This window comes from Spermophilus citellus (assembly GCF_964194105.1).
Source record: "Spermophilus citellus genome assembly, chromosome: 2".
In the NCBI taxonomy this organism is placed as follows: domain Eukaryota; kingdom Metazoa; phylum Chordata; class Mammalia; order Rodentia; family Sciuridae; genus Spermophilus; species Spermophilus citellus.
The window spans coordinates 191,960,825-191,985,297 of record NC_138183.1 but is presented as its reverse complement, the minus strand read 5'-3'; the positions used below and the strand labels follow the sequence as shown (position 1 = coordinate 191,985,297).

Below are 24,473 nucleotides of genomic sequence, written 5' to 3'. Positions count from 1 at the left end.
AAATGTATTTCTTACAGTTCTGAAGTCTCAGAAGTCTGAGATCAAAGGGCCAGCATCTTAAAAGCCCTTCTCATAGCCTACGTATCACATAGCAGAATGAGAAAGAGAGGATCATAGGAGAGAAGGGGTCAAACTCACCTTCTTATAATGAACCCACTCCCATGATAATTGCAAAGATTCATTCAGGAGGGTGGAACCTTCATGACCTAAACACCATTCAAAGGTTCCACCTCCCAATACTGTTAAAGTGGCAATTAAGTTTCAACATGAGTTTTGACATTAAAACCATACTACCTATAAACTCATCAGGGCCTACAGTACCCACTTCCCTGCTTAAGTTGCCCTTTTAGTTTCTTTGTAGTTATTGATCTATTCAGGTTTTCTCTTGTTGGGACAATTTGGTAATTTGTAATTTGCTATAAAATCATTTACATTTCTATCTTTTTTTAAAAAAAAACTTGTTGGCATGAAGCTGTATATAGTATTCCTTTTAAATTAAAAAAATCTCAACCATATCTGCAGTTTGTCCCCTTTCTTGTTTCTAATTCTGAAGTACATATCTATGTACTTCCTCAAATGTGTTTATTGTACAATGAATATATTTTAAATTAAACTTGCTAAAATGCACATGGATGGTATTATGAAAAAGTCTGGGAACAATTTAGCCTGTTCTTATGCCAAATGTGGTTCTTCTTGCCTGAAATGAGTTATTCGAGTTGTAAATTGGAAATGTGAAGAGTTGATTATTGTTCTGTAACTCTTGCTTCATCAGTATTGTCTGCTAGTTTTGAGCGTACATTTTGGTTAGACCTGATACACTGATTATCACATGCTTTCACACTACCTACCGTCTCCTGAATAGAATTTTCCCACCCACGATGCTAGTACCATTTACTTTTCCATGAAAGTATGTTAATTTTATAAGTAGCAAAAATATTCTGTCTAATTTGATGCCATTGCCATGAGACTATGTGTTCTCAACTATGTGCATGGTCTAGACAGAGGAATGTTGAATAAAGCTTTAGGGTAGACTCCTCATCTTTTGGGAAATTATCATTTTTAATAAACCCATCAATAAGTATTTGAGTGGTTCCCATGTGTCTGAGACTGCTGTAGGTGCAAACACACATTTAGGTATTTAAATTCCACTATGCCTCTCATGATTGTTCTCATGCACTCTTGTTTTTGTACATCACCTACTTTGTCTTTTGTATAGGCAATGCACTCTGTTCCTTTAATGATCTTGAAAAGCTATTTCCAATACTCTCAATGCCCATTCCCTTGCATATAGCTCTCAGAGGTCTACTCACCCTTCCTTCAAATTGCAGCTTAAATCCTATCTCTTTTAGTGAGTCTTTTCTAAGAATAAAGTATGTCAGACATACTATACAAAAAATAGAAGAAAGTGTGTCAAAATAGCCATTCTGAAAGGATAATTAGACTTGCAGATACAGGTGAATCTAGTAAGGTGTGTGACAAGATAGGTCATGGTAGCTTTGGAAGCAAGATGAAGAATGAGCCAAGTGACATAAAAGGTAGATGTACTGGTAACTGCTTAATGACTTGCTGTCATCCTAGAGGGAAGTTTTCAGCAGCATGGTAGCATGAGTGTTTTACCACTGAGCTACATCCTCACCCCTTTTTTATATTTTTCATTTTGAGACAGAATCTTGCTGAGTTGTTCAGATTGGCCTCAAACATCCAATCCTCCTGCCTGAGGCACCTAAGTCACTGGGGTTATAGGCATGTATCACCACCCAGTGGCGCTCTGCCTTTTATTTAGTTTTGTTCAGTATGTCCATTCATTTAGTTATTTACCTTCCAGATGTTTATTGAGTACTGCATGTTGGAAACTGCAATATTCTGGGGATGTAATGGTGAACAGGAGGAACATGGCTCTATTTTTGAGGATATTACAATTAAGTGTTTGAACAAAGGTTTAGAAAACATACTAAACTAAATAATAAAATTATCAGAAATGATGATTATCTACATAATAGTATCCATATATAAGATCATCTCTGAGGTCTGGAAAGGTGGAATATATATTTAACTCATCTTAAATTTCAAGAAGGATTTAATTGGGATAAGAGTATAGTCTTGTACGTGAATCCTAAAACCAACTGTATGAGAAGAACAAGGTTTGCCATATGGGCAATAGAACCTTAAGTTACTAGTCAAGCCAGTATTAATGATTAGGGGGACATGTTTGCCAGAAAAAGTTGAGTTCCATTGACAGACATGTAGTATCTAGAATGAGAAATGATAGCACCTTTTTGCTTTGCAGACTTTAAAAATATATTCTTAAGGCACTTTTCTATGAAAGGCAGTTTTTCTATGCTTGACCTATTATAAGAAAACATAAATTTATCAATCAACAAATATTTCTTAGAATCTGAAAAAATAGAAGAAATCTTAAAATAGTCATCTGTTATTTATTGAATGTATACTGTTCATTGAGGGCCTAAGGGAGGGTGAGGTGAGCTCTTCCCTATTAATGAGGGAGGGAAGGGAGGTCACATTTATGGAAGGTCTATTATTGAAGGCCTATGTGTATGAGGTACTATGGGAAAGCTCAAGAACATAACACTTATAAGATAGAGGTCTGGCTTTTGAGGATTTTGGAGTTCAACTCTGAAGAAAGCTTGCAAACAAGTGATTACAGCAGGATATGAGTTCTAGGTAGAGCCATGGTTCCAGGGATTTTGAGGGGGACCACAATTCAGAGAGGAGTTACACTTATTAAATATTAATTGTTCCTAGGATTCTAAATTGAGTTCCTCCTCTTCCAAAATGAATCTCGGGGTCTGTTTTCAGGTACCCTGGTCTTTTCACATTGCAGCCCAAGTAGTTAAGTTTAAAAGATACATCTGGTTAGGTTTCCCAGTCTAAGACTTATTCTACTATTTGGGGGATGAAACTCTGTAGCCTGATAAGCCAAGTCTTCATAATCTGACCTTCCTGTATTTTTTGCCTCATCTCTGAGTGTCACCACTTGCAAGACCAAGTGCTCTAGCTTGCTGAGCTATATATAATTCTTTAAAATGTTGTGCTGCTTTTTTCCCATCTGTTTTTGTACTTGCTTTTCCTTTAGTCTGGAATCTTTCTCTGTTTTTACCTATCTAATTCCTACTTTTCTTTCTAATGTCAGCCACATTTTTTACCTTCTCCAAAAATCCTTCACTTACACACAACTCCATCCCAAGAATAGATGCTTCTCTTTTAAGCTCAGCGGTTACCCTTTGTATACCTCTGTTTTACCATGTATCATACTATTACAATTGTGTACATATCCATTTCTTCACAAATTTGAGCATTATGAAGATACACAGATCTCCAGTATTTAACACAAGGCATGACTAATACTTTAGCACACAGTAAATGCTAATTGCATGAATGTGTAAATAAATCGTATGCTTCTGGAAAGCATAGACTATTTCTAATGCTTTTTTCCCTCAATACTAAATTCAATACTAGCAACATGGAAAAACACTTAGTGTGAAAAGAGGATGAATGAGTAAATTAAAGGTGCTATTGACCATTATCAGATGAGGGATTAGGCTAAAGATTAAGAAGTACAGATGTTATCTTGACTAATGTAATAAACCCAGTAAATGGAATCATAAAGTGAGTGGTATTATAATTGGGCTAGAAAGAAGGGTAGTGAAGATTTGGATTGAAAGAGTGTATTAGTTTTTATTGCTGCACAATAAAGCATTACAAATTTAGTGACTTAAAACAATACCCATTTTTGATCTTATGACTTCTTTAGGTCAGAAATTTGGAAACAGCTTCCTTGGGATTTTTGTTTATATTCTCACATGGCTGAAATCATGGTGTTGGTTGGAAGGCATGAAGAAAGGAAGAAGGGGAAAGAGTCAGAGTCATTCCCTTTTTATTCTTATAAGGCCACCAGTCTACAGGATAGGACCCTACCTCTATGACCCCATTTAACCATAATTACCTTCTTGAAGTCCTATTTCCAATACCATCACATTAGGGGTTAGGGCCTCAACATATGAATTTTGGGCAGCACAATTCAGTCCCTAGCACCTACCTGATTTCCCTTTTGATTAATACAACTGATATGGAACCTTAATTATATCCCCCAAGTTCCTTTATCTTTTAAAAATTAATAAAGGAATTGTGTTGTGTCCATCTACACCTAAAAAATAAATATAAAAAAAATAGCCAACAAAACTAGATTTAAAAAAAAAAATAAGTCCTTCTGATACCCAAGGGGAGGAGATTATACAGGGCATGTAAACTAGAGGGATATACACTAGAGGGTGGGAATCTACTTACTACAAAGATAAAATAGAAAGCAGTTGAGGAATGAGTCATATTGTGAGTACATCAGTAATATTGAAGGAAAAGGCACATAGTAGCCTGGTACACAGGGAAAAATATGAACTGGAACCCATACAATTGAAAGATTCAACCCAAAGAGTGTGTCTGAGGAAAAAGCACTTTGAAAACTAAAAATGTATTTAACATATAATATGCTACTGATGTTGAGGTATGTAGGGGAAAAGATGTAAGTATTATCTTGGGAATGATGGGTATAAAGATATAAAATAGGGTACTAGCAAAGACCATAGACTGTGAAATTGCACAAACCTGGTTTTGAATTCTGAAACTGCCACTTTCTAACTTTGGTCTTCTCACATGTAAAATGGGAATAATGATGTACAAAGTCTTTGGGTTGTTATGGGGATTAAATAAAAATTGTATTGCAAGTTTTTAGCCTGGTGCCTGGCACACAGCAAGCACTAAATAAATGTTTATTCATTCAGCAATGATTTATTAAATAAATAAATGTACTATGTGCCAGATAGTATTAGGCCTCAGAGTTTTCATAATGTTAATATTATGACTGAGCTAGGTTTTAATGAACTTTGAATTGGCAGGCTAAAATGAATGTATATTAATCTGTTTTGTATTAAGAGTTCTACTTGTTTGTTTTCATCCTAATTATAGATAGACTAAGATTTGAAAGATCTCTTGAGCCCCATTTCAGTGTTGTGATTTTCTGGAGGATGCTGTTGAAATGTGTGTTTTAGGAAAAAATATTTCAATGCCATATTATTCCAGATAGATTGAAGAGGGCATAGATGAGAAAGAGTAAGGCCTTTTATTAATGTCAAACTGGAGAGTTTATAGTGAGAATAATAGAAAGGAAGTGAGGGAGAGTGAGGGAAAAGGAACAAGTAAAGTGCTGTGTTGCTAGCAGCTGCAGCAGCACCATACTGATTTCTGATTATCATAGAGTCTAGATTAAGTCAAATAGAATTTTTAATTTATATTGAAAATTGTAGGAACATTCACAGATCCCAGTCTCCTTAGTGACTGGAATAATTTTTTCTCATCGATGGAAGGTGTTATCAATCTGACTAAGAGCATGTACACAGTATTGTTAGCTGCCCTTCCATACCTGTATAGGCAGCAAGCCCCAGCCATCAGAGGACCTAGAGTGTCTAAAACATTTAGTGTTTATCAGAGATGAAGAAAGATAAAGTGGTTAGGTATAGCTGTATTAGCACTGATCTTTTAAATTGTAAGCTTGTAGATTGTGATATTTCTAGTTGTCTTTCAGAGAATTGAATCCTAATGTGTGGAAACCTCTGTAGTTGCAATGTAAATAAGAGCTTTTTAAAATCTCTTTTAGTCCTGGGGTACAGGACTGTGTTACTGGTTGGGGCAAAGTCTTTAGTCTTTATATCATGTTTTTCTTTTCTTCCTCTTCTTTTTTACCCTGAATATTGTTGCATGTGTTCCAATACACAATGATATAGCTGATATCAAATACATGGAGATAAAGCTTTATAGGCAGGCATTGCAAAGGCTATTTGGGCAGATAAGTTACAATGAGCAACCAAGCAAAGCAGAAAGGGGTACTTTTGTTAGCACATACAGACGGGAATTGGGAAGGATAAGAGGTGAAACTGAAAAGCCAGTTAGGAGGCTGTTGGCTCTGTGGAAGATGGTGGCAGTGGATTTAGAGGTGAATGATTTGAAATGGCTTTTAAAATCATGTCCTTATTACTAAAATAGGTAGAAACCTGACTAGGCATTGAGTTACTTGATTTTGAGTTGGTGGTCATTTTGAAGTATTCTGTTTCTTTAACTGCTATAGCATCAGCTCTCCCAGCTGTCCTCTCATTTCTCCGGATGTTCTGGCTCAATTTTTTTTTTTGCAAGTTTCTGTTTCTTTTTTTCTAATCCCTTAAATATTGATGTTCCTCAGGATTCTGTTCTAGGCTCTGTTCTCTCTCATTCTCACACTCTTGTGAGGTGATCTCATTCACTCTTGTAGCATTAATAGTGTTATGAAATGTAACATTTCATAATGTTATAGCATCTGTGTGCTAATGATTGCCACATTTTATCTCTGGCCAAGATTTGTCTCCTGAGCTCCAGATCCTTAGTTCAACTCATTTTCCACACTGCTCTTGGATGTTGCACAGGCACCTTGAACTGAAAAAAGAACTTCTCAAACTGCTTCTCCTATATTCCCTCCACACTGCTCTTGGATGTTGCACAGGCACCTTGAACTGAAAAAAGAACTTCTCAAACTGCTTCTCCTATATTCCCCATCTCAATAAATGGCATCTTTGTTTCTTTTTATTTTGCAGTATAATTTATGTACAATAAAATGTAGAGACCTAACTGTACACCTTGGTGAATGTTTATAAGTACACATGTTCATGTCATCATCAGTCAAATGAAAGCCTAGGATTCTTTCATTATCTAGAAAATTCCCTTTGCCAGTCATTCTGACACCTTCACTCTCACCTCTGGCAGATTCAAACACTTCTTTCCTTATGGCCTCATCATTTACTAGCTTTTCCTGTTCTTGAACTTCTTATAATTAGAGCCATATGATGTACTCTTTTAGTTTCTGGCCTTTGCTCAGCAGACAAAATTTTTGTTGTTTGGTTGGTTTTTTTGTTTGTTTTTTGCAGTACTTGGGAACCCAGAGCTTCACACATGGTAGGCAAGTGCTCTACCACTGAGCTACATCTCTAGTCCTTTTTTAAATTTTATTTTGAGATAGGGTCTCACTCAGTTGCCCAGACTGACCTTGAGTTTGTTATCCTCCTGCCTCAGCTTGCCATGCAGTCTCCCGTGTAGTAATATTTGGTTAGCCAGTGTTTGAAATTTATCCATGTTCTTGTATGGATTGGTAGTTTATTCCTTTTTATTGCTGTGTGGTATTTCCTTTTATGAATTTACTACAATTCTTTTATCCATTATCCTGCTGATAGCCATTTGAGGTTGTTTGCACTTTGGGGCTATTAAGAATGAAGTTAATAAAAACACTTCTGTGGTTTGTATATGGTTTAGGTATCTCCCAAGGCCCATGGAGCTTGGTCTGCAGGGTGATGGTATTGGGAAATGGTTGAACTTTTAAAAGGTGGAGCCTAGTGTGAGGTCCTTAGGTCATTGAAGGTGCTGCCCTTGGAAGGGATCAGGTAGCTCTTGACCCCTTTATAGTTCTCACAAAGAGATGGTTATATGAAGAACAATCCTGGCCCTTTCTATCTCTGCTTCCTGATTCAAGATATGACTGCTTGCCCAGATTGACCTTGAGTTTGTTATCCTCCTGCCTCAGCCTGCCAGGCAGTCTCCCATGTAGTAATATCTGGCTAGCCAGTGTTTGAAATATGAATATGAATCCCTGCCTATGTGGCACTACCTGCTGCCCTCACCAACAACAGAACCAGTGGGCACCTCATCTTGGAACTTGGAACCTCCAGAACTGTGAGCTATTTTCTTCATACACTGGCTACATCAAGTATTCCATTGTAGAAGTGAAAAACTAATACATACACCTTACATATACCTTTTGTAGTCACCTGCTTTCATTTCTCTTGTTACCTAAGAGCAGAGCTGCTAGTCCAGACAAGAGATGTATACTTAACTGATTAGGTATTGCTTCAAAGTTTTCAAAAGTTGTTACACAATTTTACAGCAGTGTGTGAAAGTTCCAGTTGCTCTGCTTCTTGCCATCACTTGATACTGTCAGTTTTGTAAATTCTAGCTGTTATAATGGGTATGTGGTGGTATATTGTTTTGATTTTTATTTTAATTCTGTAATGTCTAAAGATACTAAGCACCATTTCATGTGCTTTTTGGTCGCTTTTATGTCTTTCTTTTTGAAGTGTTTTTTCAAATATTTTGCCTATTTGTATTCATTGGATTGATTATATTACTGATTTGTGGGGGTTCTTTGTGTGTGTATACTTATACACAAAGTGTTTTTTTCCCCAGTCTGTGTCTTCATTTTTTTCCTCAATAATGACTTTTGATGAATCCTAGTTAAGAAACCTTTGCCTAATCCAAGGTTATGAATATATTTTCTTACTCTGTAGTTTCCATCCCAAATTAATTTTTGCATATGAGGTAAGGTAGAGGTTAAAGTGCACTTTTTTTTTCTTATGTGAATATTATTTCAGTGCTATTTATTGACGAAGCTTTTGCTTTCTTAATTAAAAAATGACTATGTAGAAATGGGTCTCTTTCTACAATTTGAATTATATTTCATTGATCTATTTGTTTAGTTTCATATAACTGCTGCTCATAAAATCTGGTAGCGTAAGATTTTTAACCTTGGTATTTAATATCTTCTTGGCTAATCTAGGTTTTTGTATGTTGTTATCAATTTTACAATCAGCTTGTCAATTTCTATGAAAAAGGTATGTTAGGGGTTTTGACTGGGATTGCTTTGATCAGTTTAGGGGGGGCTTAACTTATTAACAGTATTGAGTCTTGTGATCCATACAGTGGTTTATGTCTTCATTTATTTAGTTCTTTAATATCTCATCTGTGTTATATGATTTTAGTATGTAGATCTGTTGACATCTTTTATTAGGCTTATACTTAGTTATTTCTTGATATTGTGTAAACAACCCAATTGATCTTTATTTATTCTGGAATCTTATAATTTGTTTGTTTATAAGTTCTAGTTTTTAGATTGTAGATTTCTTTGGGTTTTCCTATGTTACACAATCATGATTCTGTGAAGAAACATTTTTGCTTCTTACTTTCTTATCATTATGACTTCTTTAAGTTGCCTTATTGTGGTGGTTTGGACATTGAGTAGTACAACGTTGAATAGAATTATGAAATTGAACGTTTTTGCCTTGTTTCTGGCCTAAAGTATAACAGTTGCTGTAGATTTTTCTATAAATCCTTTATCAGATTTAGGAAGTTTCTCTTTTCCCCTGGTTTGTTGAGGATTTTTTTTTGTTTGTTTTTAATCATGCATAGGTACTCAATCTTATCAAATGTCTTTTTTTTCATTTTATTAGATAATCATATGATTTTCTTCTTCATTCTATCATTGATTTTTTTCAAATGTTACATCAACCTTACACTGCTTAGGTAAACCACTTGATCAAGATGTATGAACTTCTAAAGACATTATTAGAGTTGATTTGTTACCATTTTGTTAATGAATATTACCCTTACATGTGATGCTAATCTGTAACTTTCTTGTAATGATCTTGTCATGTTTTGGTTTCATGTTGTGTTTGCCTCATAAAACAAATTGAAGCATTCCCTCTTATTCTCTGAAAGATTTTACTACAACTGGTATTTTACCAGCAAAGCCATCTTGAACCCTGTGTGTTTTTAATTACAAATTTAATTTAATTAACAGGTAATGATTATTAATATTTTCTATTTCTTTTGGAAAGATGTGGGTTTTAAGCAATTTTAATATTTCATCTAAAATAAACTTATTGGCACAGAATTATTATTTATTTCCCCTTAATTCCCTTTATATGTCTGTAGGATCTATAGTAAAGTCTTCTTGTTATTGCTTTAGTAATTAGCTTTTCATCACTAATGAAATCACTGACACAGGCTACTTACGAAATAAAGATTTTTTTTTAGCATACAATTCTGGAGGTTCAAAGTTCAAACAATATTGTACAGGCTCTGGCAAAGGCTTCATGATGGATGGCCAGTGGGTATAGTGTGTGTGAGAGAAAGGATCACATCTTAGACCAGAAGCAGAGAGGGCTTGGGTCGGGCCTAGACTTACTCCTTTTTTGAGAACTTAAAAAGATGTTAAAAAGGGTCCACACAAAATCTACCTTCTGAGAGCACCCTCTATGACCCAAAGACCTTTTTACTAGACCCTACTTCTTAAAGGTCTATTACCTCCCAATACTGTCACCTTAAGGATCAAGCCTTCAGTCAAATAAATCTTTGGGGGGGGGTCAATTAAATCATATTCAGTCCATATCAGTTGGAAATTTGTTTTCAGTCATCAATCTTTATTTCTCTTGTCTCTCACTTTTCACTTCTATAACTATTTTCCCCTATTTTTATTTAGGGCTGTGACATTTGTTGCTTGGACTGTTGCAGTAACCTCACACTAGCCTCCCTTTCCAGTCTTTTTCCCCTATTTCCCATTCACCCCATTAGTAGAAGAAGAAAGAGCTTTTAAAACTGCAATTGTAACAAATCTTAAAACTTTTACAAATAAAGCTTAAAACTTTTTTTTAATGGTTTCCTACTGCTTCAGTATAAAAACTTTAGCTCCTTCATATGTGTACAAGATCATTAATGATAAGGTGTCAGGTATCAGTTTGTCAACAGACTCCTGTCTTTACTGCATTTATTTTTTTCTTTTTATCTATCTGCAAGCCATAGGGAACTGTACCTCACTCTCACTGCCTTTCTAAAAGTGTTCCAGTTTGTCATTGTTCATCTTAAACTTGAATAAAGCATTCAGATGTTATCTAATCAGTATTAATTAAACAGAAATTGTCTTCTAACATCTTCTTAACTGAAATGATGGTTAATATCTGATTGGATAGTCTCAATCTTTGTTATTATTTATTTGACATAATACCTTTTTTAAGTGTTATCTTTATATTCACAACAATATCTACCTCAAAGAACTTTTGTTAAGCCCAGTTTCAATTTATTGCTATCTCAAATCATGTTAAGTAATAGGGATATGTCTCTTTGCTATCACCAAAATACCTGTCAGATAGCTACTTGATCTCTCTTCCCCAGCATTCATGAAGATGAGTTTTATTTTAGCTGGGAAGAGTTAGTGTTGGTATTGACCAGTCACTCAGATGACTAGATGGTATATAATTCTTTATAGATTCTTTTCATAGTTTGCAAAATCGAGAAACATTTCTCCCAGACTAGCCAGCCAGTTTGGAGGTAAAGCAGTTGTTTCTTTTCTTGTCAGTCCTTCACCTCCTCAATCCCAAGAGAATCGGGATGTCCTACCTTGTTTTTAAAAGCCTAAACACTTCAAACTTTTATTCTCCTGTTGGATTTGAAAGGGGGACCTTATTAGCTGTCTTGATGTAGCAGGGGCTCTGAAAGTCTATTTGGATAACACTGAAGATTGGAGGAAATGTGACTCTGTCTGTGTGTTTTAAGCCCCTAAGGTAAGATCAGAAAGCGTCTGGGGCAGTGAGAGCCAAATAGTTGAAGTCATACATTAATTATGGTCATGAATCATTTTTATTTTTAAAGTCTTTACCATTTGACAAGGTTGTTTGCATAGCAGTGAAGTCTTAGGCAGCACTCTCCCCCTTTTAAAGTAACAGGCTGTTTTGTTGATCTTTCCTCTGGGTTGATAATGTCTATCATTTTTAGTAAAAATTTCTTATTTCTCTACTTGAAAGAATGGTCTTTAATTTGTGTGATTTTTGTTTTGATATAATATTTTGAAGTTATAAGTAGAAAATTCACATTGATATTTCAATTAAACTCTACTATATCAAGCAAAAATAACAAATCTCAGGACTGTACTTTTATATTTAGACATTAGATGTTCAGCTAGCAAATATATTCGGAGTGCCTCTTTTGTGCTGTGTTCTGTGCTTAACATTTAGAATATATATGAGAAAATGGGATTTCCCCCCCTTTAGAAAGATGTAGTACAGAAACAGAAAGGGGGAACGAACAGTTGCTGTAAAATGGATTTCTGTAATACTACTTGTTGTGCACGTCATGCATGAAGTGATGTGTATTTCCAGGAGAAAGGAGTGCCTCTACCTGTTGGAATAGTCAGGGAAGGCCTTTGAAGAAGAGGCTGCGCTTGAGCTGCCTCCTAATGGATTAGGAGTTTATTTACTTATTAAGGGACATGGAGAACTTGAAGGTGGATGCAACAGCTCATACACAGGTGTGGAAGTGAGAAATGGTGTGAAATGTTTGGAAAATTGCCAGTAGTGTAGTATTGTTGGAGTTGATGGTGCAAGGTAAAGAATATCAGAAAACAGAGGCTGGAGGTGTAGGCAGGGATCACTGCCCAAAGGCCTTTCTCTTTCTTTAAAATTTCTTTAGAGGTGCCTTTGTAAGAAAGTATTACCATCAGTGCTGATTAACATACATACAGGGCTGGGGTTGTAGCTCAGTCGTAGAGCTCTTGCCAAGTATGTATGAGGCATTGGGTTCAATCCTCAGCACTGCATAAAAATAAATAGGTAAATAAAGGTCTATCAACAACTAAATATATATATATATTAAAAAAAAAACAAATAAACAAACATACATAGCCAGAGCAGGAGGCTATGGGGTGGAGTATCTTCTCGTGGATTCTTTAGGAGTCTTAAGGAAGTTGTTGAATTACTGATCTCATGAGCAAAGGAGCTGTAATAAGAGTTGGCCCTTTTTAAGTGACCTAAGAAATTCTCAATAACTATCAAGCAATTTCCAAAAGTACAGAATAGTCATGAATGTTTTTAGTGTGCAGTGTCATCAAGATAATAATGTTGGCAGAGATATTAGTGCCATCAAATCCTTAATAAAATGAACCTCCCACATACATGGTTATTTTCAGGTTAGGGTTGATGACCAATTTTTTAAAACAAAGTAAAATTTATACGTAGTGAAATGTGCAATTCTTACATGTAAATTTTCTGAGTTTTGCTATACTCCTTCTAATGTTTATGTAGGACATTTCCATCAACTCAGATAGTTCTCAGTTCCTTCTGATCACTAACAGACCCCATCCCACTGTTTGGATTTGTCACTATAGAATGGTTTTACCTGTTCTTGACCTTTGTATAAAGAGAATCATACACCATGTGCGTTTTGGTCTGGGGCTTCCCCCACAACACAACACAAAGTTTTTATCCATCCATATTGTGTGTATTCATGTTACCTTCCTTTTTTTTATTGCTGAGTAGACTTTTACTGTGGAATTCTGGACACTGCATTGTTTTCTGCAAACATTCCTAGGCAAATCTTCTTATATAAATATATTTTCATTTGGATAAATGTCTAGGAGTAGAATTGCCGGGCCATAGATTGGATGTACATTTAACTTTATAAAACAGTTTTTCAGAATGTTTTATTTAAGAGTATCACTAACTCTCTTTCAAGAGATGCAGAAAAGTTCCAGTTGCTTCACATCCTTGCCAGCATTTGGTGTTGTCATTTTAATTTTAATTTTCTAATCCACATGAAATGTTTTAAGTTGTATTCCCCTGATGACTAAGATGTTAGACACCTTTTCTATGTTGTTGGCCATTACATTTCCTTTTTCTTTTTGGTACTGGGGATTGGACCCAGGAGCGCTTAACCTCTGAGCCACGTACCCAGCCCTTTTTATTTTTTATTTTGAGAAAGGGTCTCATTAAGTTGCTTAGAGCTCACTAAATTGCTGAGACTGGCTTTGAACTTGGATCTTCCTGCCTCAACCTCCTGAGCTGCTGGGATTATAGGCTTGTGCCACTGAGCCCACCTACATTTTCTTTTGTGAAGTGTTTGTTTCACTATTTTGTCTGTTTCTTTTTGTTATTGATTTGTAAGAGTTCTTTATATAGTCCAAGCACAGTCCTTTGTCAGATAGATGTTTTCCAAATATTTTCTCCCAGTCTGTGGCCTGCCTTTTATTTTTCTTTCTCCCCTTCCTCCTCCTTTCTTTCCTTTCTTTTTTCCCTCCCCCACTTCCTTTCTTTTCTTCCTTCCTTTCTTCCAATTCAGGGCTCTTTACCACTGAACTACATCTCCAGCCCTTTTTATTTTTTTTGAGACAAGGTCTCCCTAAGTTGCTGAGGCTGGTCTTGAACTGCTGCTCTTCTGCTGCTTTAGCCTCCTGAGTCACTGAGATTACAGGTGTGTGCAACCATGCCTTTTTGGGTGGTGCTGGGAATTAAACCCAGGAACTTGTGCATGTGAGGCAAGCACTTTACCAACTGAGTTATATCCCCAGCTCTTCATTTTTAAATGGCATCTTTAGATGAATTAGATGCTTCTAATTTTGGTGAGGTCCAGTTTACCCATTTTTAATTTTATGATTAGTATTTTTTAAATGTGTCTTCTAATAAATCCTTCCCTACCATAAGGTTGCAAGACATTCTTCTACATTTTCTGTGAGAAGTTTTATGATTTTAGCTTTTTTGTTTACTATGATCTTCCTTAACTTAATTTTTCACTTGCTGTGAGGTAGAGGATGATGCTACTTTTCTCCCAAGTTTTTTTTTAATATTCCTATACTTTATTTTAAAATTTTTGATTTTATTTAAAAACTTTACTGATTTGCCTTGATTCCTTTGTCAAAAACCAATTTTCCATATATGTATAGCTCTATTAATACACTCTTTATTTGATTTAATTGATTTTTTTTTTGAGATTGGATGCTCACACTAGCCTTAAAGTCCTGGACTCAAGTGACCTTCCTGCCTCAGCCTCCCAAGTGGCTGGGACTGTATATAGGCACACCTGGCCATTGATCTGTTTTTTTGGTCCTTAAGCCAGTATCTTGTTGTCTTGATTATGTAACTCTATAGAAAGTCTTGAAATCTGATAGATTTCAAGATTAACTTATCACTTCTAGATTCTTTGCTCTATTAGGTAAATTATGGTGTCAACTTCTTAATTTCTACAGAAAAAAAAGCATGTTGGGATTTTGATTAGGATTGTGAAACTGTTGGTCTCTTGACAAAAACTGACATTTTAACAATATTCAATCTTCCAGTCTGTATACATGATATATTTTTCCATTTATTTAGTTCTTCTTTAATATATGTTAGCAGTGTTTTATAACTTCAGGGTCAGCAGAATAGCAAAAGCAATTCTAAGCAGGAAGTGTGAATCAGGCGGTATAGCGATACCAGATTTCAAACTATACTACAGAGCAATAATGACAAAAACAGCATGGTACTGGTACCAAAACAGGCGGGTGGACCAATGGTATAGAATAGAGGACACAGAGACTAATCCACAAAGTTACAACTATCTTATATTTGATAAAGGGGCTAAAAGCATGCAATGGAGGAAGGATAGCATCTTCAACAAATGGTGTTGGGAAAACTGGAAATCCATATGCAACAAAATGAAACTGAATCCCTTTCTCTCGCCATGCACAAAAGTTAACTCAAAATGGATCAAGGAGCTTGATATCAAATCAGAGACTCTGCGTCTGATAGAAGAAAAAGTTGGCTCTGATCTACATATTGTGGGGTCGGGCTCCAAATTCCTTAATAGGACACCCATAGCATAAGAGTTAATAACAAGAATCAACAAATGGGACTTACTCAAACTAAAAAGTTTTTTTTCTCAGCAAGAGAAACAATAAGAGAGGTAAATAGGGAGCCTACATCCTGGGAACAAATTTTTACTCCTCACACTTCAGATAGAGCCCTAATATCCAGAGTATACAAAGAACTCAAAAAATTAGACAATAAGATAACAAATAACCCAATCAACAAATGGGCCAAGGACCTGAACAGACACTTCTCAGAGGAGGATATACAATCAATCAACAAGTACATGAAAAAATGCTCACCATCTCTAGCAGTCAGAGAAATGCAAATCAAAACCACCCTAAGATACCATCTCACTCCAGTAAGATTGGCAGCCACTATGAAGTCAAACAACAACAAGTGCTGGCGAGGATGTGGAGAAAAGGGTACACTTGTACATTGCTGGTGGGACTGCAAATTGGTGTGGCCAATTTGGAAAGCAGTTTGGAGATTCCTGGGAAAGCTGGGAATGGAACCACCGTTTGACCCTGCTATTGCCCTTCTCGGACTATTCCCTGAAGACCTTAAAAGAGCATGCTACAGGGATACTGCCACATCGATGTTCATAGCAGCACAATTCACAATAGCTAGACTGTGGAACCAACCCAGATGCCCTTCAATAGATGAATGGATAAAAAAAATGTGGCATTTATACACCATGGAATATTACGCAGCACTAAAAATGACAAAATCATGAAATTTGCAGGGAAATGGATGGCACTAGAGCAGATTATGCTTAGTGAAGCTAGCCAATCCCTTAAAAACAAATACCAAATGTCTTCTTTGATATTATAATGAGAGCAACTGGACAGAGTAGGGAGGAAGAGCAGAAAGAAAAGATTAACTTTAAACAGAGACATGAGATGGGAGGGAAAGAGAGAGAAAAGGGAAATTGCATGGAAATGAAGGGAGACCCTCATTGCTATACAAAATTATATATAAGAGGTTGTGAGGGGAATGGGAAAATAAACAAGGAGAGAAATGAATTACAGTAGATGGTGTAGAGAGAGAAGATGTGAGGGAAGGGGAGGGGGGATAATAGAGGATAGGAAAGGCAGCAGAATACAACAATTACTAATAGGGCATAATGTAAAATTGTGGATGTGTAACCAACGTGAGTCTGCAATCTGCATTTGGGGTAAAATTGGGAGTTCATAACCTACTTCAATCTAATGTATGAAATATGATATGTCAAGTGCTTTGTAATGTTGTGAACAACCAATAAAAAAAAATGAAAAGAAACAAAACAAAAAAAATAACTTCAGGGTCAGATCTTACACATCTTTTGTTTATTTTATTTCTAAGTATTTTATATTTTTTGATGTTATTGTAAAGGTATTGTTTTAAATTTTGTATCCCAATAGTTTGTGGCTAACATAGAAGTGTAATTGATTTATTTTTATATTGACCTTGTATACTCTGACATTACTGAAATTCACTAAATTCACTTGTTTGTTCTAGTTCATTGTTTTGTACCTTCCTAAGAATTTTCCACATGCCAGTTGTGACTTATGAAATATATAAACCATATTTAAAGATAGACCAAAAAGCAAAAGTCCTACAAACTACAAGGAAAAAGAAAAGAAGCTCTTCATTTTTTCAATGTTCTTTGAGGACTTCTGTCCCAAGAATAAAGTTGCTATTACCAGGAGCAGTGACACATGCCTGTAATCCCAGCAACTTCAACATGGGAGCTGAGGCAGGAGGATCACAAATTGAAAGCCAGTCTCAGCAACTTAGCAAAGCCCTAAGTAACTCAGTGAGACTCTGTCTATAAATAAAATATTTTAAAAAGGGCTGTGGATGTGGCTCAGTGCTTAAGCACCCCTGGATTCAACCAGCACAAAAATAAATAAATAAATAAATAAGTAAATAAATAAATAAATAAATAAATAAGATTTTTTTAAAAAAAACCTGTTTCAGAGTATAAGCTACATTTATTTATTTATTTGTTTGTTTGTTTGTTTGTTTATTTTGGGGGTTGGCACTGGGAATTGAACCCAGGAATGCTCTACCATTGAGCTTTATTTCCAGACCTTTTTTGTTTATTTGTTTTATTTGACACAGGGTCTGGATACGTTGCTCAGGCTGTCCTTGAATTTTTGATCCTCCTGCCTTGCCTCCTGAGTAGCTGGAATTACAGGCATGCATCACCTTGTCCAGCTGATTTAAGCTTCTTAACTGGAACGATTGTGAATTCTTTTTATCCTTATGGGTATCTATAAGTAATAGCCTTGATAGCAGTGGTACTCAGTTGGTAGAATTTAGCAATCCACTTTATTTTTTTGGACCTCAGTTTCTACATGTGTAGAGTGACAAGATTTGACTGGATTATTCCTGTGGGCTCTTCTTGTGAGACCTTCATTCTATCTCTTAATATATCAGAAGCAGGCAAGCAGGTACAGAAAGATGTTTTAGAGCATTATTATTTTAGGATTTATTGTACCCCCCCCCATATTTTCATTATAGATGTGAATTATGGGTCCATTATTAATTCTATTTATCCTAGAAATATTATCATATCTATGGCTTTGTGTTGAGTTTATAATTAACTCACTTAAGCTTTTCTGCAACTTGTATTTCTAGGCTTCATAGAGCCCAGTGTGCAATTAAGCAGACTCAGGTAACTGTTCAGAAGATTGGAAAGGAAATTGAAGAAAAACTAAAACTCACATCTACAAGCAATGAGCTGGTAGGTTTTTATATATTTACTTATTTAAATTTATTGTTTTCTTAAGTGTATTATCATATTCTTCTTGAATTAATTCTTTTTAAAAAAAAACTATCGGTAGTTTTTGTTATTTTTTTTTTCTAAATATTGTTTCACTAAAAGTGTTTGTCAGCATTTAAATGTTGGAAATAAATTTTCCTAACTGCTAATACTGTACAAAGTACCTGCCTTATTCTGTTAGATGGAATTTTAGATGACATACAATTTTAGAAAAGAACAGACTATTTTATGAATGTTTCATAAATCTGACCTGTAAACATGAACTGTATACTGAATAAAAAATAGCTGCCAGAGGAAAAAAAATAAACTTTAGAGACTAAACTGCTTTTAACAGATGAATTTGAAATTTATTTGGATTGAGCATAGTAGGCTAGTTTGTGTACAGTATTTTCTTTTTGAGAAATACTGTTTAGTGAAGCATCTCTGTTTTGTTTTGTACTGGGATTCAACCCAGGGGCGCTTTTTTGTTATTTTATTTAGAGACAGGAGCTCCCTGAGTTGCTAAGTGCCTTGCTTAAATTGCTGAAGCTGGCTTTGAACTCGGATCCTCAGCCTCGGCCTCCCAAGATGCTGGGATTATAGGCATGCACCACCATGACCAGTTTAGTGAAACATTTCTAAAGAAATGGAAATCCTAATATTAATTAACAGATTGAAGAAATTAGTATAATTTTGGATTGTTTTATATTCTTCCTTCTGGAGAAAAAATCATCAATTTTTAAATTTATTTTAATAATTTTTATTGTATGTTGTAAATATACATAATAGTGTGATTTGTTATGTTATATGTGTGTACCTGCATGCAGTATGATTTGGTCAAAAACTCATTTTTGGAATGAAGAATCTTTATAAGCAGAATAGTAGGCATGATTAATAAATTGAGCTTTTTATAAAATGAAGCCACATGATCATGATACTTAAAGTTCAAATCTTCAAGTTAAGTTTTAGATAAAATTAAGTATTTGCTTGCTTGAACTATCACAGATAGATAGCATCTTCCATTTATTTGTACCACTTAGCTGAGAACCTTTACATCCCTAAATAAAAGCAAAAAAAGTTTCCCAAGATGATAATATAAGAATTATAGAAAAGTAACGATGCATTTAATATATACAAACTTCTGTCTTATGGAATTTGAAATTAATGTATTAGTTCAAACTATATAAAATTACTGTTTTTGACCTATAAATAGCAATTTCTTATTGTTCAACCTAATATGTAAAATAGTTCTGTACTTGGCACATATCAGCCACAAAAATATGTTTGCTAAAATAATTATAGTAGTAATTCTTTTATTCATGTGACTTTTCTTGTTTATGAAAAATCTTCCAATCCAGAGACATTGTTAAACCACCTTTTGTTGTAACTTAGTGCCAGTAAAGGTCCAAATTCCAGACCATAAATATATTGGAGGGGGAGGAAAAAATAACTAGTTTTAATCCTCTGTGTTGAGTACAAAAATGCTGCATTTTTAGAACTTTTGTCTGGGGAGAAATCACTAGGTTTTATTTTTCTTATTTTCCTCTCCCAAGGCAAGATTGGGAAATTACTTGTTTTATTAAGTGACAACATACGCTTTGTCTCAGTATGGAAAAACGTATGTTTAATCCTGTTTTTCTAAAATATAAGTGTTGACACACAAGAGTAAGGGGATAGAATGTATGAGTTTAAAGAGGTCAGGTTCAGAGGTTCACTGTGTGTTTTCATGCTGCCTAGTCAATGTAGAAGAAAGTCATTGGATGTTTGAACTGAAAGTGAACCCAGAAATCATCTAGTTTTCTAATAACACCATTGAAAATCTTGCCCCAGTACATGTGTCTCCTTTCCTGCTTAAATTTTTTTCCATAGTATTTATTGACACTTGTGTTAATCAGCTCTCTGTCACAGTGACAGAATACTGGAGGTAAAGGAAGAAAGATTTATATTGACCCAACAGTTTCACAGGTTTCAGTCCATGGTCAGCCCCATTCACTCTGGTTTCATGGCAAGGCAGAACATCATGGCGGAGAGTGCAGAGCTGTCACTTCATGGCAGCCAGGAAGCAAAGAGAGAGTGTGGAAGGGGCTGGGATTTCAGTATCCCCTTTAAAGGTATACCCCCAATGATGTAATTTCCTTCCATTGAGACCCACCTCCTAAAAGTTCCACCACCTCCCAGTGGTATCACATGTAGGTAACCAAGCCTTCATCTCATTTAGGGGACATTTAAAATCTAAACCATAATAACTTTTAATATGATATGTATTTTATTTATTTTTTTTCCGTCTCTCTAAATTCTGTGAAAGGAAGGATTTCTCTCTTTCTCACACATTACTATATTTCCATTATTTAGAAAGTGACACACAGGGTAATAATATCTGATTCATTCTAAGGTCCTTCCTAGACAGGGGTACTGTACTCCCTCCCCTCCTTTCATTCCCCTCTACGTAGTCCAAATACCTCTATTCTTCTCTGGCAATTGCCCCACCCCCCAATTATGAATTAGTATCCTCATATCAGAGAAAACATTCGGCCTTTGGTTTTTTGGGATTGACTTATTTTGCTTAACATGATATCTTCAGTTCCATTCATTTACCACATTTATGTATGATGTGTCAAAATGCATTCTACTGTCCATTTTTTGTTTTTCCTATGTAACTAATTAGTACAAATAAATAAATACCTTTTTTTAAAAAAGTGACACATAGTGGGTAATCAGGAAATTACTCATTGAATTTAAGAAGAAATCTAGCACAATGCCATTATCATCTTCTTGTTCTCCTCTTCCACCTACCTTTTCCTTGTCTCAAGTAAATTATTCATCTGAAATAAATTGGATTACTTTATAATAGCAGTTTTTAATGTTTTTATTAGTGCATTATATATAATAGTGGTGTTCTTTTTAACATATTCATACATGCATGAAATATATTTTGCTCCATTTCAACCTTCAGTACTTCCACTTTCCTTCGTCTCTTCCCTTCCTTTGTTCCTCTTTCTCTATACTACTTAAGACCATTTCTTAATTCCTTTTAAGTAATTAAATCTGTTATGAGAAATTGTTTGTACCTGATGATTTTCAAAGATTTAATTATCTTGTCATATTAATCAACGCCCAACATTTTTTCACACTTAACTATATTAATTATAAAATTTCTACCATTGTCTTACATTTTTACTTACGTGTTTTAGATTTCATCAGATAACCCTTCTGGACAAAACTGTGTGCTTCTTCTATTTTCTTCTGATATTATGGTGAAGTACATTGGTTGATTTTTGAATGTTAACCCAAATTTGCCTTCCTGGGGAAAGGCCTTTTGCATTTGATAAATTGTTCTATTCATGAACAATACTGGGTTTCATTTTTTTAAAAACACTTTGAAGAACTTTGTATATATATTGATGAAGATTGATCTGCTTTGCTTTCTTGTAATCTTCTTGTCTAGTGTTGTTGTCAGAGTAGTGTTGGCCTAACTTACTGGAAAATTTTTCCTCCTATTTTCTGTAAGAAGGTATAGAATTGGAATTATTTCTTCAGTGTTTGATAGGATTTTGCCATTGCAACTAGCTAAGTCTGGAGGTTTATTTGTGTCAAGGTATTGAACTAGAAATTCACCTTCTTTGAGAGTTATGGGTTTATAAACGATCTACTTCTTAAGTGCCTTGGTAAGTTTGTGTCTTTCAGGGATTTGTTTGTTCCATTTAGGAGGTCAGTCTTTTTAATTTTAGTCATTCTAATGGTTATGTAATGTTTCCTCATTTTCCTTCTAAATTACATTTCTATAATGACCATTTTTCATAGTATTTGGTTATTCATATCTTCTTAGAGTATCAGTTTAGGTATTTTTGCCCATTAAAAAAAATAAATTCTTGGGCTGGGGCTGTAGCTCAGTGGTAGAGTGCTTGTCTTGCACGTGAGACACTGGTTTCGATCCTCAGCACCACATGTAAATAAATAAATTAAACAATGGTCCATCAACAACTAAAAAATAGTTCAAAAAATTTTAGATTTACCAGAAACTTTTTATAAAGATAATTTTGACAGTTCCCATATTTCTTTTATATTGTTTTTCCCTCATGTTCTTTTTCATTGTTGTTTGCAGTACTTCAGATGAAACCCAGGACTCTAGGTATGCTAGGCAAGTTACAAGCTACATTCCTAGCCCACCTAATATTAACAGCTTATTTAACTATGATATGTAGTCAAAACTAAGGTATTAACATCAATGTATAATTGTTAACTATGGATTCTTATTTGTGGTTTGCTAGTATTTTTTTTTTTTAAAGAGAGAGCGAGAGGGGAGAGGGGGAGAGAGAGAGAGAGAGAGAGAGAGAGAGAGAGAGAGAGAATTTTTAATATTTATTTTTTAGTTCTCGGCGGACACAACATCTTTGTTGGTATGTGGTGCTGAGGATCGAACCCGGGCCGCACGCATGCCAGGCGAGCACGCTACCGCTTGAGCCACAACCCATTCCAATCACTCCTCCAACTTTGTTCTTTTTAAAAATTCCCTTGCTTTGTTGTTGTTGTTGTTGTTTTAGTTGTAGGTGGATACAATACCCTTATTTTATTTTATTTTTTATGTGGTGCCAGGATGGAACCCAGTGCCTCACACATGCTAGGCAAGTACTCTACCACTGAGCCACAACCCATTCCAATCACTGTTTTTTTTTTTGGTTCCTTATATTTCCAAGTGAATTTTAGAATTAGTTTGTCAGCTTCTGCTAAAAAAGCTGCTGGGATTTTGATAAGAATTTTTTTTTAAATTTTTTTTTTGGTTGTTCAAAACATTACATAGTTCTTGATATATCATATTTCACACTTTGATTCAAGTGGGTTATGAACTCCCATTTTTACCCCGTATACAGATGGCAGAGTCACATCAGTTACACTTCCACTGATTTACATATTGCCATACTAGTGTCTGTTGTATTCTGCTGCCTTTCCTATCCTCTGCTATCCCCCCTCCCCTCCCCTCCCCTCCCCTCCACTCCACTCTTCTCTCTCTACCCCCCTCTACTATAATGCATTTCTCCCCCTTGTATTATTTTTCCCTTTCCCCTCACTTCCTCTTGTATATAATTTTGTATAACCCTGAGGGTCTCCTTCCATTTCCAAGCAATTTCCCTTCTCTCTCCCTGTCCCTCCCACCTCTCATCCCTGTTTAATATTAGTCATTTTCTCATGCTCTTCTTCCCTACTCTGTTCTTAGTTACTCTCCTTATATCAAAGAGGACATTTGGCATTTGTTTTTTAGGGATTGGCTAGCTTCACTTAGCATAATCTGCTCTAATGCCATCCATTTCCCTCCAAATTCTATAATTTTGTCATTTTTTAATGCAGAGTAATACTCCACTGTGTATAAATGCCACATTTTTTTTTATCCATTCGTCTATTGAAGGGCATCTAGGTTGCTTCCACAGTCTTGCTATTGTGAATTGTGCTGCTATGAACATCGATGTAGCAGTGTCCCTGTAGCATGCTCTTATTAGGTCTTTAGGGAATAGACCGAGAAGGGGAATAGCTGGGTCAAATGGTGGTTCCATTCACAGCTTTCCAAGAAATCTCCATACTGCTTTCCAAATTGGCTGCACCAATTTGCAGTCCCACCAACAATGTACAAGTGTACCCTTTTCCCCACATCCTCGCCAGCACTTGTTGTTGTTTGACTTCTTAATGGCTGCCAATCTTACTGGAGTGAGATGATATCTTAGGGTGGTTTTGATTTGCATTTCTCTGACTGCTAGAGATGGTGAGCAATTTTTCATGTACTTGTTGATTGATTGTATGTCCTCCTCTGAGAAGTGTCTGTTTAGGTCCTTGGCCCATTTGTTGATTGGGTTATTTGTTATCTTATTGTCTAATTTTTTGAGTTCTTTGTATACTCTGGATATTAGGGCTCTATCTGAAGTGTGAGGAGTAAAAATTTGTTCCCATGATGTTGGCTCCCTATTTACCTCTCTTATTGTTTCTTTTGCTGAGAAAAAACTTTTTAGTTTGAGCAAGTCCCATTTGTTGATTCTAGATATTAATTCTTGTGCTATGGGTGTCCTATTGAGGAATTTGGAGCCCGACCCCACAGTGTGTAGGTCGTAGCCAACTTTTTCTTCTATCAGATGCCTTGTCTCTGGTTTGATATCAAGCTCCTTGATCCATTTTGAGTTAACTTTTGTGCATGGTGAGAGAAAGGGATTCAGTTTCTTGTTGCATATGGATTTCCAGTTTTCCCAGCACCATTTGTTGAAGATGCT

The 24,473-nt window shown here is 35.4% G+C and overlaps 1 protein-coding gene across 3 annotated transcripts in view; it reads left to right on the top strand.

Annotated features, from left to right (window-relative positions):
- The window catches only part of UVRAG (UV radiation resistance associated), a 320,231-nt gene that overhangs the window by 130,285 nt on the left and 165,473 nt on the right, over positions 1-24,473 (top strand). For all 3 annotated transcript variants that reach the window (XR_014017941.1, XM_081260421.1, XM_081260422.1), the window contains exon 7: positions 18,099-18,204. Coding sequence is in view for 2 of the 3 variants with exons in the window: in XM_081260421.1 (XP_081116547.1) it covers positions 18,099-18,204 (106 nt within the window). In the remaining variant the exon portion in view is untranslated. The remainder of the gene's footprint in view (positions 1-18,098; positions 18,205-24,473) is intronic.